The following is a 14,211-nucleotide window of genomic DNA, read 5'->3' on the forward strand; positions in this document are numbered from 1 at the left end:
TTTTGATTTAATTGAACATAAAATTAAAATAAAATAAATAATTATTTTTATTAAAATCATATTTAAGAAAACTATGTATATATTTAAAATTATAATCTTAGATAGATTTTTATCTAATTCTTTTGGATGAAATATATTAAATCAACTTGTATAAATTAATATAAAAATATTGATATAAAAGTTGTATAATTATCAAAAATTAAAATTAAACAGTATTTCTAAAATTTGTAGATATATAAAATAAACTAATTATAGGACGACTAAAAATTTATAAAGTTTTAAAAATTGTAAAAATAATTGAAAATCTTTTTAGTCATAAAATTGTATAATTATAAAAATTACAAATAAATAATATTTCGAAATTTGTATAATAATAGTATATATATATATATATATCTATTATTATATTATTCAATGTCATATTTGGATATATTTATTTTAGTAAAGATGTATAAATGTAATTGTCTATATTGCATTTATCCATCTATATATATAAAGTTGAGATTGTTTCTCTCTCAAAGTATCCACCTACGATTCCAACTCACTAATTCGTGCATCCTAGAGCCGCCACGTGTCACGGTCTTTAAAACACATCGTTTCATTTAATTTGGTAAGCAATATTTGTGGGCTTCGATTAGAATTGAGTTTTATTTTTTGCTTAATAAAGCTCATTCACTACAAGAAAAATAAGTGATACTTGACAACCATATTAAACAGAATTTTATCGGGAACGAGTGTTTCCTATCATTTTTTGACAATCCTAATTTCATCGGAGTTTGGGTCTAGAAAATCACCATTTTTTGGAAAATTCTCAGTAAGTTACGATAACATATATTGTCAGAAATTTTCATCGGAAAATCATCTGAATGTACCGATAACTTTTTGAGTAATCCACCTCCGATTAATTTTCGCCAGCTGAAAATATTTATATATAAAAACAATTATTTTAATTAAATTATAAAAATATTAAAAATCTTCATATATTTCATTGCATTAATAAATGTAAAAATTCAACAACAACAAAAAATCAAAAAGAAAGAACGGATCTCCTGTTGGCAATAAATTTGATAAAATTGGTGGTTTATGATGCAACGGTGGTGATAACGGATGAGAAGTGAGAGGAATGGAAGTAGTGGTAAACAGAGTTGTAGCGGTGGTCGTGCAAGGAGTTGCAGCAGCAAGTCGTGGTAGCAGCGGTGAAGGAGTTGCGGCAGTGGCGGTGCAAGGAGTTGGGGCAGAGGCCATGAAGGAGTTGCGGCAGTGGCGGTGAAAGATGTGTGGACAGTGGTGGTGCAAGGATTTGCGGCAGTTGCAGTGGAACCAAGAGTTTCACGATGGTTCTTTTGTACAAGAAAGTAGATCTAAAAAGAAAAGAGAGAAAGATTGGGAAGATTTGTGACAAAAAAAAAAAAAATTGGGAAGAAGAAAAATAAAGATATGAAATTAAAGAGATAGTACTGACAGCTCTTTTCCACCATTTGTTTTATCTATAGATAAAATTAAGAACGATTAATAAAAAAAATAGTTTTATGCTAAAACACAACCATTTTGTCCAGAATCTTTTTTCCATTACACGTTTCAGTTTGATCAAATTAAAACAAAAAATTATATATATATTGTCAATTGCAAAACTGTAAATATAGTTAGATTGATAAATCTATTTAATCACTAAACTAAAAACTATTTATATGTTAGTTTGTTCTTAAGACTGGAGACGACAATTCAATTATTCTAAAGCTGATTTTTTTATAAAAAAAAATCAGTTGTAAATTAAATTAATTTTTACATAAAAATTTGAATGAACAAGATAAAAGACTATTTTGATCCTATCTAACGTTTAATTAGCTTTTATTCATGTAGTTTGCTTTCTTAAATATAATTTTCAGTTATGGAAATTAAATAATATTAGTACAAATAATTTTAGTTCGTTCATAATAAATAAAACAAAACAATTTTTTAATTTATCTACCATAATATATTTGTGTAACCGGTTCATTGTATATTTAAGGTATATTTAATTCATATGAAACCAAAACTTAATATATACTCAAAATTTTGTAAAATGAAACAACGTGAAGACTATTTAAATCACTCACAGTATATCAATATCACAACTTTATAACATAAAGACAACAATTATTTTTTTTGGACAACATAAACAAGTATTGTAAACAAGAAAAATATATCTTATTACATATAATCTCTCATGATCTAAAGCTTTCTAAAAGACAAAAAATTATTATCATACACATTTCTTGCAAATAAAATCTTAAAACATAAATCATAAAATTATACAAAAAATAATAATATAGATCACAAGTAAAATATATCTCATCCTTAAATTATATTATCATTTCTACTATGTCATGTCATATTTATTTATTGATTATGGTCAAACTGTTCACACTCATCTTGTTTTATTTTCTCCTTCCTATTTTTTTTTTTTGTTTAATCACGCTATGTCTCACTATTCATCTAACTCAGCCTATCGATCCATCTTGTTTTCAGCTGCAAAATTATTACTGACATCTTCTTTTACAAAGAAATAAAAATATTATAAAAGTAAATTTAAAAAGTACCCGACCAAAAGGTGAATCCGACATTTTTCCTTTGGTAGTTAACAGTTCTCATCTTCATTTCCACTTTCTCTTCCAAAAAAGACATTTAAAATAAAATATTTAATAATAGAAAATCATTGAATTTTTAAAATCTCTCTGTGTCGCAGACGCAGGCAACATATGTATTCAGAACTCGTGATTCATCATTTCGTTTTGAGTTCAAGCTCCGGCGATGCATAACCCCTAGGCGGCGTAGCTCCGACGAAACACGTATAACTATATATATATATTAAAAAAAATATTTATCGTTTCGTACCGTTTCTTCGTTAATTCATGGATCTACTGTATTGTTGCTTCTTCTGATTTGTGCACTTTCATTGTATCCACCGTGAAGTTCTTATATAGCGTCCGCTTGTGAGCACACGAACCAGTTATGTAACGCCACTGAAAACAGAGAGGAGGGAAGGGAAGCACTTGTGTGTTTCGAAATGTCTGGCTCGAGAGTATCGGATCTGAGCAAGTTGCATCTCAAGAGAGAGCTGACTCAAATCAAGAAAGCTTCCCGCGTTCTACGCGATCCAGGCACCTCTTCCTCCTGGAGATCCCCTCTCACCTCCTCCAGATCCGTCTCCGCGACTGTGCCTGCGGTTCTGGAGCCTCCGGTGTGCAGAAACAATGCTCTAAAAGGGAAGGAGAAGAAAGTGTTCTTACACAACTGGAATACTAACAATGAATCTTCATGGACACAACAAGCTAGTCTCAACAACGACGACGATGGTGATGATGTGAGTGATGCAAGGAAGGGTGGCTATTCGATGACTTTCAGGTGCAGAGACACCAATCTAGCGTCAAAGAGGAGGAAGAAGAGTAAGAGAAACAACATAGTGGCTAGAAGGAGATGTGACTCTGCTGAACTATCAGACGAAACAGAGGATCCAAGGCACATCACTGTTGCATCTCATTTGCTTTTGAAGCAGCTTAATCGCAAGAACTGGTCACGTTCTTTGATAACTAGTAGAAAAGAGGATTCTTCATGTACTCATAACAGCACACCAAGCTCCTTCAACATCTACGCTCTTCGTAATCCAAACAACGTTGGATCTTGGGATGGTACCACTACAACTTGCGACGGCGATGGTGATGAGTTGGATGGTAACTTGGATTCACCAGGGAGAAAACAAGGCTGTGGCATTTGGACCAAGAAGGCTACGAAAGGTGGGTGCAGAAGCTGTTGCTCTCCTTCCTTGTCTGATACTTTGAGAAGTAGCATTTTATGTGGGAGTGGACCGGTGTATCATCGTAGACATAATAAACACAAGATTGGTTCAAGAAGTGCTCAAGGTGTTTTGCCTTTGCTCACTTATGGTGGTGATGGGAGAGGAGGGTCTTCTCAAGGAACCGGGCGCAGTGATGATGATGATGATGAGCTTGATTTAGAGGCTCAGAGTAGATTAGATGGGAGGAGGTGGTCTACTAGTTGTAGGAGTGAGGTTGTAGCGGTAGATGGAAGTACACAAAGCTTCAGCCAAAAGTACAGACCGATGTTTTTCGATGAACTGATTGGTCAGAGTATATGGCGCAGCGTACGAATGGGTGAACGGTCGATCTAAGAGTTTAGGGTTCTTCGAGACCTGTTCTTGGATCGATCAAGAGTTTCTTTCGATAGCTTCTTGAGACCAACTTCCTGTTTTGATGAATTTAATCGAATCTAAACAAGGGATAAAAGCAAAGCTCTTCTTATTATTAAATCAAACGTATCTCATTACAAAGCTAAAGCTCTGTTTATATAATCCTTCCTTTAGACAATTCCTAAACGGAAAAGGATTCTATAAACCTTAAAAAGGAAATATAACTTTTAAAAGAAAAACATGTAAAACCAAATCCTAAATCGATAAAGTTAGAGTATTATTCGAACTTATGATGTTGGCGCCAAATGTGTACTTGATGCTGCATCAGTATAGTTGTTGAGTCACTAATGAACGCACTAAAAAGGTGTAGGATCACTCCTTTTTATCTCTTCCATGGTCCTAGAGGAACTGGCAAGACATCGACCGCGAAGATTTTTTCAGCAGCCTTGAACTGTGTGGCTATTGAAGAGATGAAGCCTTGTGGTTACTGTAAAGAATGCAATGAGTTCATCTCTGGGAAGAGTAAGGACTTTTGTGAAGTTGATGGAGATGATAAGGTTAGGTACCTTTTGAGAAACATTCCAAGGAAGTCCTCAACATACAAGGTGTTTGTGATAGATGAGTGTCATTTGTTACCATCTAAGACGTGGCTGTCTTTTCTTAAGTTCCTTGAGAACCCTTTGAAGAAAGTTCTCTTCGTATTTATAACGACGGATCTTGATAATGTCCCTCGGACCATTCAGTCAAGGTGTCAGAAGTTCCTATTTGACAAAGTTAAAGATGCAGACATAGTAGTGAGACTGAAGAAGATTGCTTCAGACGAGAATCTTGATGTGGAATCTGACGCGTTGGAACTGATTGCTAGGAACGCGGATGGTTCACTTAGAGATGCTGAAACTATGTTGGAGCAGCTGAGTTTGCTGGGGAAACGTATCACCACTGGTCTAGTAAACGAGCTAGTAAGCTTTTTGTAATTCGTCTATGTTTAAGAAAGTACGACCTATTAAATGTAAAGAATGTTGCACTGGTGTTTGTGCAGGTGGGTGTTGTTTCAGATGAAAAAATGCTGAAACTTTTGGAATTAGCATTGTCATCTGATACGGCAGAGACAGTGAAGAGGGCTAGAGAGGTATTGGACCTTGGAGCTGACCCAATAGTCTTGATGTCCCAACTAGCTAGTCTTATCATGGACATCATTGCTGGTACATACAAGGTGGTAGACGAAAAGTACAGCGAAGCCTTCCTTGACGGACGAAACTGTGAGTTATAAGAAAAGTATTTGGAATCTATATGTGCTAGAAATTAGCTTATAGTAATGTTCTTATTTCGTTTTTGTAGTGAGTGAAGCGGATATGGAGGGACTAAAACACGCTTTAAAACTTCTTTCTGAGGCTGAGAAGCAGCTTAGAGTTTCTAATGACCGTTCAACCTGGTTCACAGCGACTTTGCTTCAGCTTGGGTCAATGCCTTCTCCTGGAACCACGCTTACAGGATGTAGCAGTAGAAGGCAAAGCTCTAGAGCCACTGATGACGACCCGTCAAGCGTTTCAAGGGAGGTGATGGCTTACAAACAGAGAATAGGAGGGCTTCACTTTAGTAAGTCGGCATCGCCAAAAAGAAGCGGAAAGCATACCCATGAAGCGAGTTCTTTCTCCAGGGTTATCGATAATACATGCTATAAAGCCTCCTCGTCTAGCCAAACTCCAGAGAGAGAAGCCTCCAATGCCTCACATGGCAATAGTACTGCAAGCACCATGATGCTTACTCAAAGAAGTTCAGAGAAACTAAATGAGATATGGAGAAAATGTGTAGAAATATGCCATTCCAGAACATTGAGGCAGCTGCTCTATACTCATGGGAAACTTATATCTATCAGTGAAGTTGAAGGTATAAAAATCCTTAATGTTTCTCTAATTTAAAAGTAATGTTCAATAAATCATTAAGCGGTAATTTGCTTAGCGATTAGACGGGTTATTCAGAGCCTAGGTGAAAACTATGCATTAACGAATTATTGATTTATTTTTATACTTTCTACATTTATATTAGATATTTTTGTTTATGAGTTTAATTATAAAACAGTTTTGATGAATTATAAAACTTAGATATACAAAAAGAAGAAATTCATACGAATTGGATTTTCACTAACATTATTGATTAATTTAATATATTTCGATCAGTACAGATAATTTTATATCGATTTATATAATGGTTTAAACCGTATTGAGTCATATAAACCGGATTGTAAGAAAATCATTTCGTTATGACCGATTTTTAGAACATTGTTTAACAGCTTTGCAGTGTTGAAAGGTTGTATATGATTTGCAGGTATTCTAGTTGCTTATATAGCGTTTGGAGAAACCAAGATCAAAACAAGAGCTGAAAGGTTTCTAAGCAGTATCACAAACTCGATGGAAATGGTACTAAGGAGAAGCTTAGACGTCAGGATACTACTCTTGCCTGAAACCGAGCCACTCGTAGTCCCTTACCAAACCGGGAAACCAGATATGACAAACAAAGTTGGAGATCTACATGCTGCAACAGACCTTGGAGTTGGTAGCAGTGAAGAAGGCAGATCAAAGATCCCAATGCAAAGGATAGAATCAATCATCCGAGAACAAAGATTAGAAACAGCATGGTTACAAACCGCTGATAAAGACACGCCTGGATCACTAACACGGATAAAACCTGAAAGGAATCAGATTCTACCTCAAGAAGACACTTATCGCCAACCTTCTGCTGTTTCTCCTTCCGGATTAAATAATGACGTTAAGCTTTTGAGAATTGGCGAAAATGGTGAGCTTAAAGAGAATCTAACTGGGAGCTGTCCTCTTTCCCCGAGCTTACTTCATGATTCTAAGTTTGGACACAAGAAAGACAATATGTAAGTCCCTCATTGTCCTTGTTGATTCATGCCTATTGCCTAAGTTGGTTGTGTGTGAACATTTTGGCTTTGGTTGTGTAGAGGAGGATACGAATCAGGAACAAGGAGAGTTGGTTGTAATATGTTACTTTGTTGGAACACAAACAAGACTCGAAGAAGTAGCAAGGTTTGTGCTAATCAAATCCAAACTGGTCTTTCTTTTTAATATTTTGATTCTGTTTATTTTTCTAATTTTTTTCTTTTGGGGATTTGGTTTATCCTAAACAGGGTAAGGGAACTCATGTTCGTCCCCGAAGAAGTGGGAAGAGAGGGTTCTCTCTGTTTAATGGATGTGCTAAGCCAAGGAAACCAGCAGGTAAATTGAGAAGATGAAACTTTTAGTTTCAAAGTCATGAAAACAAAATTGTTTCACTCAAGCTCAAATTTATCATATGTTCTTCCACTTCTATATAGTTTTCCTTAAGTCTATTTGATCATTGATATGTCAAAGAATAGCTTTAGTTAATTCACTGTAAAGTTCCTACCACATTGAGTTTAATAGACTTCATTTTTGTTTTCTTTTTATGAAACTTCAGAAATGTTACTATGTAATTTAATAAAATGTCAGAGAGTAGTTCAATCTTTAGCAATGGTTTTTGACCTTTTTATGTACTAATGTTTTTATTTGAAACAACAAATCAAGTGTTAAAGTCGTAGCAACGTTTTTATTAAATTACTAGTTTGTATGGAATAAGTATAACTAACGTGTTATCTCATGTGAATCTGTGAACCCAGAAAAAAATTGACACAAACCACAACATATGTTATGTGTTGCACAACTTGTGTAATCTTTCAAACAAACGTCCAATTTGTAAATCTTATCAATAATGTGTTGATGATTCTCTTCTCACTTTTTTGACAAATGTAGATGATTCTTTTGATTCTTCTTTTCCATAAGAATCAACGAGAACAACTTAATAGCCGCCATCTGCAACGCATAAGAGAATATTTAGATCCATTATTCTAGTAACAAATCAGTGGAGGAAGATGGTGAGAATTAAAAAACTTACCCTTTTCTCCTTGGTAGCGTAAGTGAAGAACATGGCGATGTAGATAGTTTCCACGACGCAGCCGAAGGAGTTTATGGTAATTAGGAGAAAAGCGTGTTGTTTAGTCAATGCGTAATAGAGTCATATCATGCAGCTAAATAGTGACACTTGGTACGGTAGAGACTGGAAACTTTCAGTCGATTTGTTCTTGTATATTCTATAAAACGTCGACCTGCAAAATTTCACAACAAAAAGTAAGGGATAGTTTCGTAGCTAATCATTCTCAAATAGTTATTTCTTAAATAATCATTCCCTAAGAAATTGCATGACTGAGCGAGGAATACAAGGAAGGATATTGCGTTAAAACTTAAAATGATACTTCCACTTATAGATATTATACTGTTTCCTTTCTGGGTCACAAGTTCACAACAATATAAATCAGCAAGGTAGGAACACTTCGCAAAGTAAATTACAAAGATGGTTAAGATCATGCATAAAGCACTTTGCAATAACAACTCTGATTACTTGCTTCCTGAGTCTGATCTTGCGCAAGCTAGGAACGAGCGTTTCAAACATACTGTAAACCGGCCTAGTTTCCACCTGAGTCAGTTTCTCATTCACCAAACCAAGTTGTGAAGGTCTCAGTGGAGCATCCCAATCCCAATTATTTGTTTATCGGTATGTCTTAAAACTATTAAATATAATACATGAAAATTTGTTTTCTCTTATCGTGCTTTCCATCATAAATCTTTTGTAATAAATTGTGTTCTCACTCTTTGATTTTAGTGTTCAGGTTTTACTTTGTTCACGAAGCAGAACATAATTTGTGTACAAAATACAAATACAGTAAGGCTGACAAGTAAATAAACCCGAACCATAAACGAATTGTCCAGACTGAAACAGAATCGAAAGCCCTTCTGCACACATAGAAACAAAACAGTATTCACAATCTGGAAGATGCTATGAACATTTTCATGTCATAAAGTTGACTACAAAGAAAAAAGGAAAAACTAGTAATGCTACCTCATGAGTCCATGCCCAAGATTCTCTCAGCAAGCAGTAAATCATCAGGTGTTGTAACCTTCAAAAGAAAAATACAATGTTAGCAACCAAGAGATGTAAAAAAGGCTGAAGTTAATGTTATATTTACCTTGATGTTTGTGTAAGATCCTTGAGTGACATAAACAGGATGCTTGAGGTATTCAACAATCGAAACATCATCTGTTACCTCTAGACCTTCTCTGTTTCAGACATGTACACAAAACAACAATCAGTCTTGTTTGATTTTTTTAATCACCATCTCATTATTTTGAAGGTTCACAAACCTTTTCACAAGCTCGAAACCTCTCTTCAACAGCTCTGGTTTGATCACCTATAAAGAGAAAGCATACATTGAAATTGTTCGAAACCATAAATCTAACAAAACATTTCATCTCAAGTTAACCATGAAAATGATTTAAAAAAAAAAAAAAACCTGTGGTGTCTGCATTTCCCAAAGGGTTTTCCTGTCGAGAGTCTTCACCACGAGTGAATCTGAATTGACCTGCATAGAGCAATGAAACAAGTCTATTACCAATTTTTACGTTTTTGTCAAATAAAACTGAAGAATGTGTACCTCTTTGATTGTAGCTTTAGCTGGAACACCAAGCACGGCTGCTCCAACCGCCCAACCATCTTTAAGCACCTTAAAGAAACATAACCATGACAAGAAGTTTTGTTTGATTCCCCCTAATCATTGCTACTTCACATAAGACAATTGGTAATTACAAAGTATACCTTCTCGACATCTTCAGTGTCGACCAAGGGTCTTGCTGAGTCGTGGATGCAAACAAGTTCAGCGTTCACATCAATTTCCTGTTTAAAAACAAACTATAAGCTTCACATGAACTAGAGGAATGAACACAGTATTTAGAATAGTTTATTCTGCTCTCAAGAAAGAAAGAGGTATAAACCTGAAGTCCACTGTGAACAGAATCTTGCCTTTCTTTACCAGGAAGAGCGAATTTAAGGTCAACATCAATTGAGTCTTCATATTCTATAAGAAGACCACAACCAAATGATCAGATAAAATCTCTCAACCAGAAGTTAATAACTAGTAAAAGAGAGAGACAAAACCTTCAAAAATATCTCGGAAAAATGGATCACAAACAACTACAATCTCCTTCACTTCAGGCATACGTGAAAAGGTGAAAAAGCTGCAAACAATAAGGCATTAAAATTTCAACAATTACAAAGCTAAAAAGTTAGATACCTTTGACATAGATTCAGTAAGATAACTAGTTTGAAGTAAAGTTTTGATACCTGTACAAAGCAATAGGCTGACCAAGGAGTGGTATATACTGTTTCGGAATGGTCATCTAATTCACATTGACAGATACAAAAAAAAAACGCAGATTAACAACAGCTCAAGCTTGAAGAAACTCAACAGAAACAAACAATCAAAGTTTGAAATCTAGCCTACTTTCATTCTCTTCCCTTGACCTCCAGCTAAGAGAATCACTGAGACACTCTTCTCCTTCACAACTGCATTGCTCTGATGAATAACAAAAGGAAATAAACTCAAATCAAACTACAGAAAACAGCTTCAAAACTGAGTTGATTCCAAGTTTGAAACTTACATTATCAGACTCAGACGATGAAGAACATCTGACTGAATGTATTAAAGCATCTCTTCTGTAGCTTCTACTACTGACCCTTTTCGAAAAATCAAGTCTTTGAACTGAAACAACATTCGAAACAATCATATTCTGTTTGGTCTGAGAACAAAACAAAAGCGTATAAGAGAAACTTGCCTGAGGGACGACAGCTGAAGCCCAGACAGAGTGACGTCGACTTGACTGAAAGATTCGGAAAAAAATAAGAGGAAGAGAACGAAAATGTCGGAGAACTAAGGAAGCCAAGAGTCGCTTGAAGCATCGCCATTAACTCGCCGGGGATGAAATTAACGAGTGAGAGAGAAAGAGATTGATCCCTCCGTTCACCGGAGAAATTTTATATATATAGAGCCAGCTCAAAAGGCCCAGTAGCTTAATGGGCTTTAAATGAGGCCCATTAATTCAATTCATACAAAACAGCTTATCATAAGGGCCCAGCTAAGTAGGCCCATTTATGAGGCTAATGGGCTTATGATAAAGTCAAAACAACAACAGAGGCTAAAAGTAGGTGGCGGAGATCGATCGAGGAAGAAGAAGAAGGGTGAAAATGGCGAAACCGTTGGGAACTACGGGAGAGTTTTTCAGGAGAAGGGATGAGTGGAGGAAGCACCCGATGCTTTCGAATCAGATGAGACACGCGCTCCCTGGTCTCGGGATCGGTGTTGGAGCCTTCTGCGTTTACCTCGTCGGTGAGCAGATCTATAGCAAACTCATGGCTCCTTCTTCTCAATCATCTCACCAGAAACAACCAGCTCCGTCTCACTGAGCGGTAAGGTCGTGCTCAAAGTTTGATCCTTTCTAATCGAGATATGTATGACTTCTCTGTTAAGAATGTTGAACTAAGTATAGGGTTAAAGAGGATTACATGTTTTTGTTCAGTTTCAGTAGTGATTATCTTTATGAAAAAGTCTGAAAGTTAATATCTTTTATTGTGCAATTGCTATTTGGGATTGGTCTGAGAGATGGATGGATCCGTTTCTTGGAGATTGTAGTGTGTAATAAACAAAGCTGAGTAAACGCTTTCATACATCATCAAGTGGTTATAGGAATAATAATGTAGTGTATGGCTCTTATAATCCTTAACTTAATATTGGAATTAAATCGATCAGCTAACTTGTCCAAAGTTTCAGTACCTTCTTTAAGTGATTTTCTTATTTAAAAACTCAAACTCAACAGTTGACTGCTCTAAAACAGTTATGTTAGCAGTTGTTGATTTGCTAATGATCGGGAGATAGATTTATTCTTTTGAAGCATTTATCTATTTCATGACTTTAGCTTCTGCGTGTATAATCAAATCTGAACAACCTTTCAGAACTCAGATCAATACATATAGCTAAGTATCTGTGTTAATTGTTGAATGTAGTTTTTTTTTTCAGTGTCTGCGTTTGTCTTTTGAGCCATTCACATGTCACTTCGCTTTATACTAAGTGGCATCTGATCTCATTTTCTTCTGTAATGACATTTTGTGTTTGGCTCTGAATCTTTTTGATTAAAAAGGATTGTAAACTAAAAGGAGATTTGCTCATCTTGTTGCAGATTGTTTCGATCATGATGAAACCGCAGCAGATAAAGAGCTGAGGGATTCAGAATTGTGCCTTTTTTTCTTGGTTTATCTCAATAAGATGTTGATGAAAGACAAAACTTGTATGACATTCTGCAATGTGGTCTTGTTATGTGTTGTCGTTTCGATTAATAAGAGTTCTAAATGAAATTGAAGAATAAAGAATGACTCTTACAAAAAATACAAGCATTCAACGTTCTCTCTCCTCTAACGCATTTCTCTCTCGACCTCACCTTCTAAAACTCGTGAATCTTACCCTCCGGCGTACGGCCGGCGCGTCCGCGCGAGTGCTGGAGCCGGAGGGTCTCTTTCATCCCTTTCCTCATTTTTCTCTTTGCTCTCAACCCCTTCTATCCTCCTTTGCTCGATATGCTCGTAGTTCTAGATTAGGGCAGAATCCGGCGGAGGCTTCAGTCGCGAGTAGCTGATTCATGGTGGAGGTGGCTCTTTCTCCGGACCTGCAGCGAGGGTTCAGTGAGGTGGAGAGATTGAGAGTCGGTTTTGGGTTCATGGAGCGCTCCGTCTTTCCCCCTTTAGGATCGCTCCGGTCGTCGTCGTCGTTGAGTGGAGGCGATGGGTCTCGGCACGGCCAGGTTTGTTGGTGGTAATCTGCCGCAGATCTTGTGTTTCGTGCTTGTTCGGTGAGGGTGGTGGTTACTTAGGGTTTCTTCGGGTCGGAGTGATTCCGGTGGCCACTCGCTGTTATCAAGAGTTCTCCATTCTTTGTTTGAGATGGAGGCGAGGCTAAAGGCGGATATAATCGTGGTGAAAGTGTCCGGCTTGATGCCTTGTGCGCGTGCCTCTGGTTACGCTTCCACGGGTCGTCTATGGCCTTGAGAAGGTTGCTAGATGTACCGCATCTCTTTTAGAGCCTCCGCTTCCGGTGTCCTGCTTAGTTTTTCTCCGTGAGTTTGGCGACGGCCTCACTTAAAGAGTCAAGTCTCATGTTCTTCATCGTGGTATCAATCCTATGGCTCATGGGTTGATTTGTTAGCGTTCAAGGAACTGGTCCTTTGGTTCTCAAAGGCCAGGGATGCGTAGATGGTTTCTCGGGAGTCATTACCTTCTACGAGCCAGCATCTCGTCATAGCTCACATCCCGGCACCGTAGTGTTCTATGGTGGTGTAGCTGACTTTCTTGCAGGTTTTGGGACTGCTTTTCAGGATGTGGCGGTGTAGACAACCCGTCTTTTGTTTAGGTTTCGTTGATGGCTGAAGCGAATACTTACTCGTTCTGGGATCCGGTTCAGGCGTCGTGTGGCGCTTCGTTCATTCCGGCTTTGTTGTTCGCAAGGCTCTGGTATGTACTTGAACTCTCCCCTTCGGACGTCTAGAGCTTCATTGACAGAGAAAGTTGTGAGCTTCGTGGAGATCATCGGGAACTAGCTACTCCAGAAACGTCAAGGGAACTCCCGACATCCAATGAAACGAGGAGAACCTCACTTTCGTGAGAGTCACGTTGATGGTTGAGAACGGCTACCGATATCGAAATATTTCGAAAAACAACCTAGCGGAACGTGCCGGGTTTAGTGGGTGGGCGAAGTTAGGCTTGTAATAGTTAGATTTCGACATTTTGTTCAAAACAAGCTTGTAACTGCATCTGATTTCCGATTCTTCGGACAGATTTTATATATATAAGTATTAAAAAAAAAAAAAAAAGAATAAGAATGACTCTTACACATGCAAGGACAGGTGTGTATGTTATTCATCTAAACAAACTACGCCCCTTTTCGATCGAAAATGGAGTTGTCTATGAAAATTGGCCTAACAGGATCAGCCATCATACATTCATACTTGATTATTTGGGCCGGAGTAATATTTTTTTAAGAGTAATATTTTTAAACAGCCATTTTTAAGTTTTTATCACTAAAATGACTAAAGTATAATTTTTTATTTTGAAAA

General features: G+C 36.7%; 3 protein-coding genes and 1 long non-coding RNA gene across 6 annotated transcripts; 2 read left to right on the plus strand and 2 right to left on the minus strand.

The window, feature by feature from the left end:
* Nucleotides 1-241: 241 nt before the first annotated feature.
* Nucleotides 242-8,020, plus strand: LOC103854106 (protein STICHEL-like). The gene is made up of 5 exons (XM_033285150.1): nucleotides 242-4,151; nucleotides 4,520-5,145; nucleotides 5,226-5,445; nucleotides 5,525-6,073; nucleotides 6,512-8,020. Exons 1-5 carry the CDS (start codon nucleotides 3,047-3,049, stop codon nucleotides 7,069-7,071), a joined length of 3,060 nt encoding a protein of 1,019 aa, XP_033141041.1. The 5' UTR covers nucleotides 242-3,046; the 3' UTR covers nucleotides 7,072-8,020.
* On the minus strand, nucleotides 8,013-12,779 carry LOC117131936. The gene is made up of 3 exons (XR_004455408.1): nucleotides 12,769-12,779; nucleotides 8,117-8,327; nucleotides 8,013-8,034 (listed from the first exon to the last, which is right to left on the minus strand). It is a non-coding gene; the product is annotated as an uncharacterized LOC117131936 (long non-coding RNA).
* LOC103853991 (2-C-methyl-D-erythritol 4-phosphate cytidylyltransferase, chloroplastic) lies at nucleotides 8,778-11,106 on the minus strand. Of its 2 annotated transcripts, none has more exons than XM_009130894.3 (13): nucleotides 10,888-11,106; nucleotides 10,714-10,814; nucleotides 10,557-10,628; nucleotides 10,397-10,452; nucleotides 10,211-10,290; nucleotides 10,048-10,130; nucleotides 9,872-9,949; nucleotides 9,711-9,779; nucleotides 9,570-9,638; nucleotides 9,421-9,467; nucleotides 9,246-9,336; nucleotides 9,119-9,176; nucleotides 8,778-9,009 (listed from the first exon to the last, which is right to left on the minus strand). In XM_009130894.3, exons 1-12 carry the CDS (start codon nucleotides 11,015-11,017, stop codon nucleotides 9,120-9,122), a joined length of 933 nt encoding a protein of 310 aa, XP_009129142.1. In that variant the 5' UTR covers nucleotides 11,018-11,106; the 3' UTR covers nucleotides 8,778-9,009; nucleotide 9,119. The 2 variants fall into 2 exon arrangements, with proteins under 2 accessions (XP_009129142.1, XP_009129141.1); XM_009130893.3 differs by having other exon boundaries at nucleotides 8,795-9,012.
* LOC103853990 (NADH dehydrogenase [ubiquinone] 1 beta subcomplex subunit 3-A) lies at nucleotides 11,237-12,472 on the plus strand. Of its 2 annotated transcripts, none has more exons than XM_009130892.3 (2): nucleotides 11,237-11,523; nucleotides 12,286-12,472. In XM_009130892.3, the coding sequence occupies exon 1, from the start codon at nucleotides 11,297-11,299 to the stop codon at nucleotides 11,513-11,515; it is 219 nt and encodes a 72-aa protein (XP_009129140.1). In that variant the 5' UTR covers nucleotides 11,237-11,296; the 3' UTR covers nucleotides 11,516-11,523; nucleotides 12,286-12,472. The 2 variants fall into 2 exon arrangements, with proteins under 2 accessions (XP_009129140.1, XP_009129139.1); XM_009130891.3 differs by having other exon boundaries at nucleotides 11,240-11,518.
* Nucleotides 12,780-14,211: the final 1,432 nt, after the last annotated feature.

This window comes from Brassica rapa, chromosome A02 (genome assembly GCF_000309985.2).
Source record: "Brassica rapa cultivar Chiifu-401-42 chromosome A02, CAAS_Brap_v3.01, whole genome shotgun sequence".
Classification (NCBI taxonomy): Eukaryota; Viridiplantae; Streptophyta; class Magnoliopsida; order Brassicales; family Brassicaceae; genus Brassica; species Brassica rapa.

Excerpts from the sequence above, each read along its gene's own strand:
- LOC103854106 (XM_033285150.1), top strand. The coding sequence starts at position 3,047 with ATGTCTGGCTCGAGAGTATCGGATCTGAGCAAGTTGCATCTCAAGAGA. Across the intron at positions 5,446-5,524 it reads CTTCCTTGACGGACGAAACT|TGAGTGAAGCGGATATGGAG; the intron begins GTGAGTTATAAG and ends TCGTTTTTGTAG. Across the intron at positions 6,074-6,511 it reads ATCTATCAGTGAAGTTGAAG|GTATTCTAGTTGCTTATATA; the intron begins GTATAAAAATCC and ends TATGATTTGCAG.
- LOC103853991 (XM_009130894.3), bottom strand. The coding sequence starts at position 11,017 with ATGGCGATGCTTCAAGCGACTCTTGGCTTCCTTAGTTCTCCGACATTT. Across the intron at positions 10,453-10,556 it reads GTCAAGGGAAGAGAATGAAA|ATGACCATTCCGAAACAGTA; the intron begins GTAGGCTAGATT and ends AATGTGAATTAG. Across the intron at positions 9,177-9,245 it reads GATCTTACACAAACATCAAG|GTTACAACACCTGATGATTT; the intron begins GTAAATATAACA and ends TTTCTTTTGAAG.
- LOC103853990 (XM_009130892.3), top strand. The coding sequence starts at position 11,297 with ATGGCGAAACCGTTGGGAACTACGGGAGAGTTTTTCAGGAGAAGGGAT.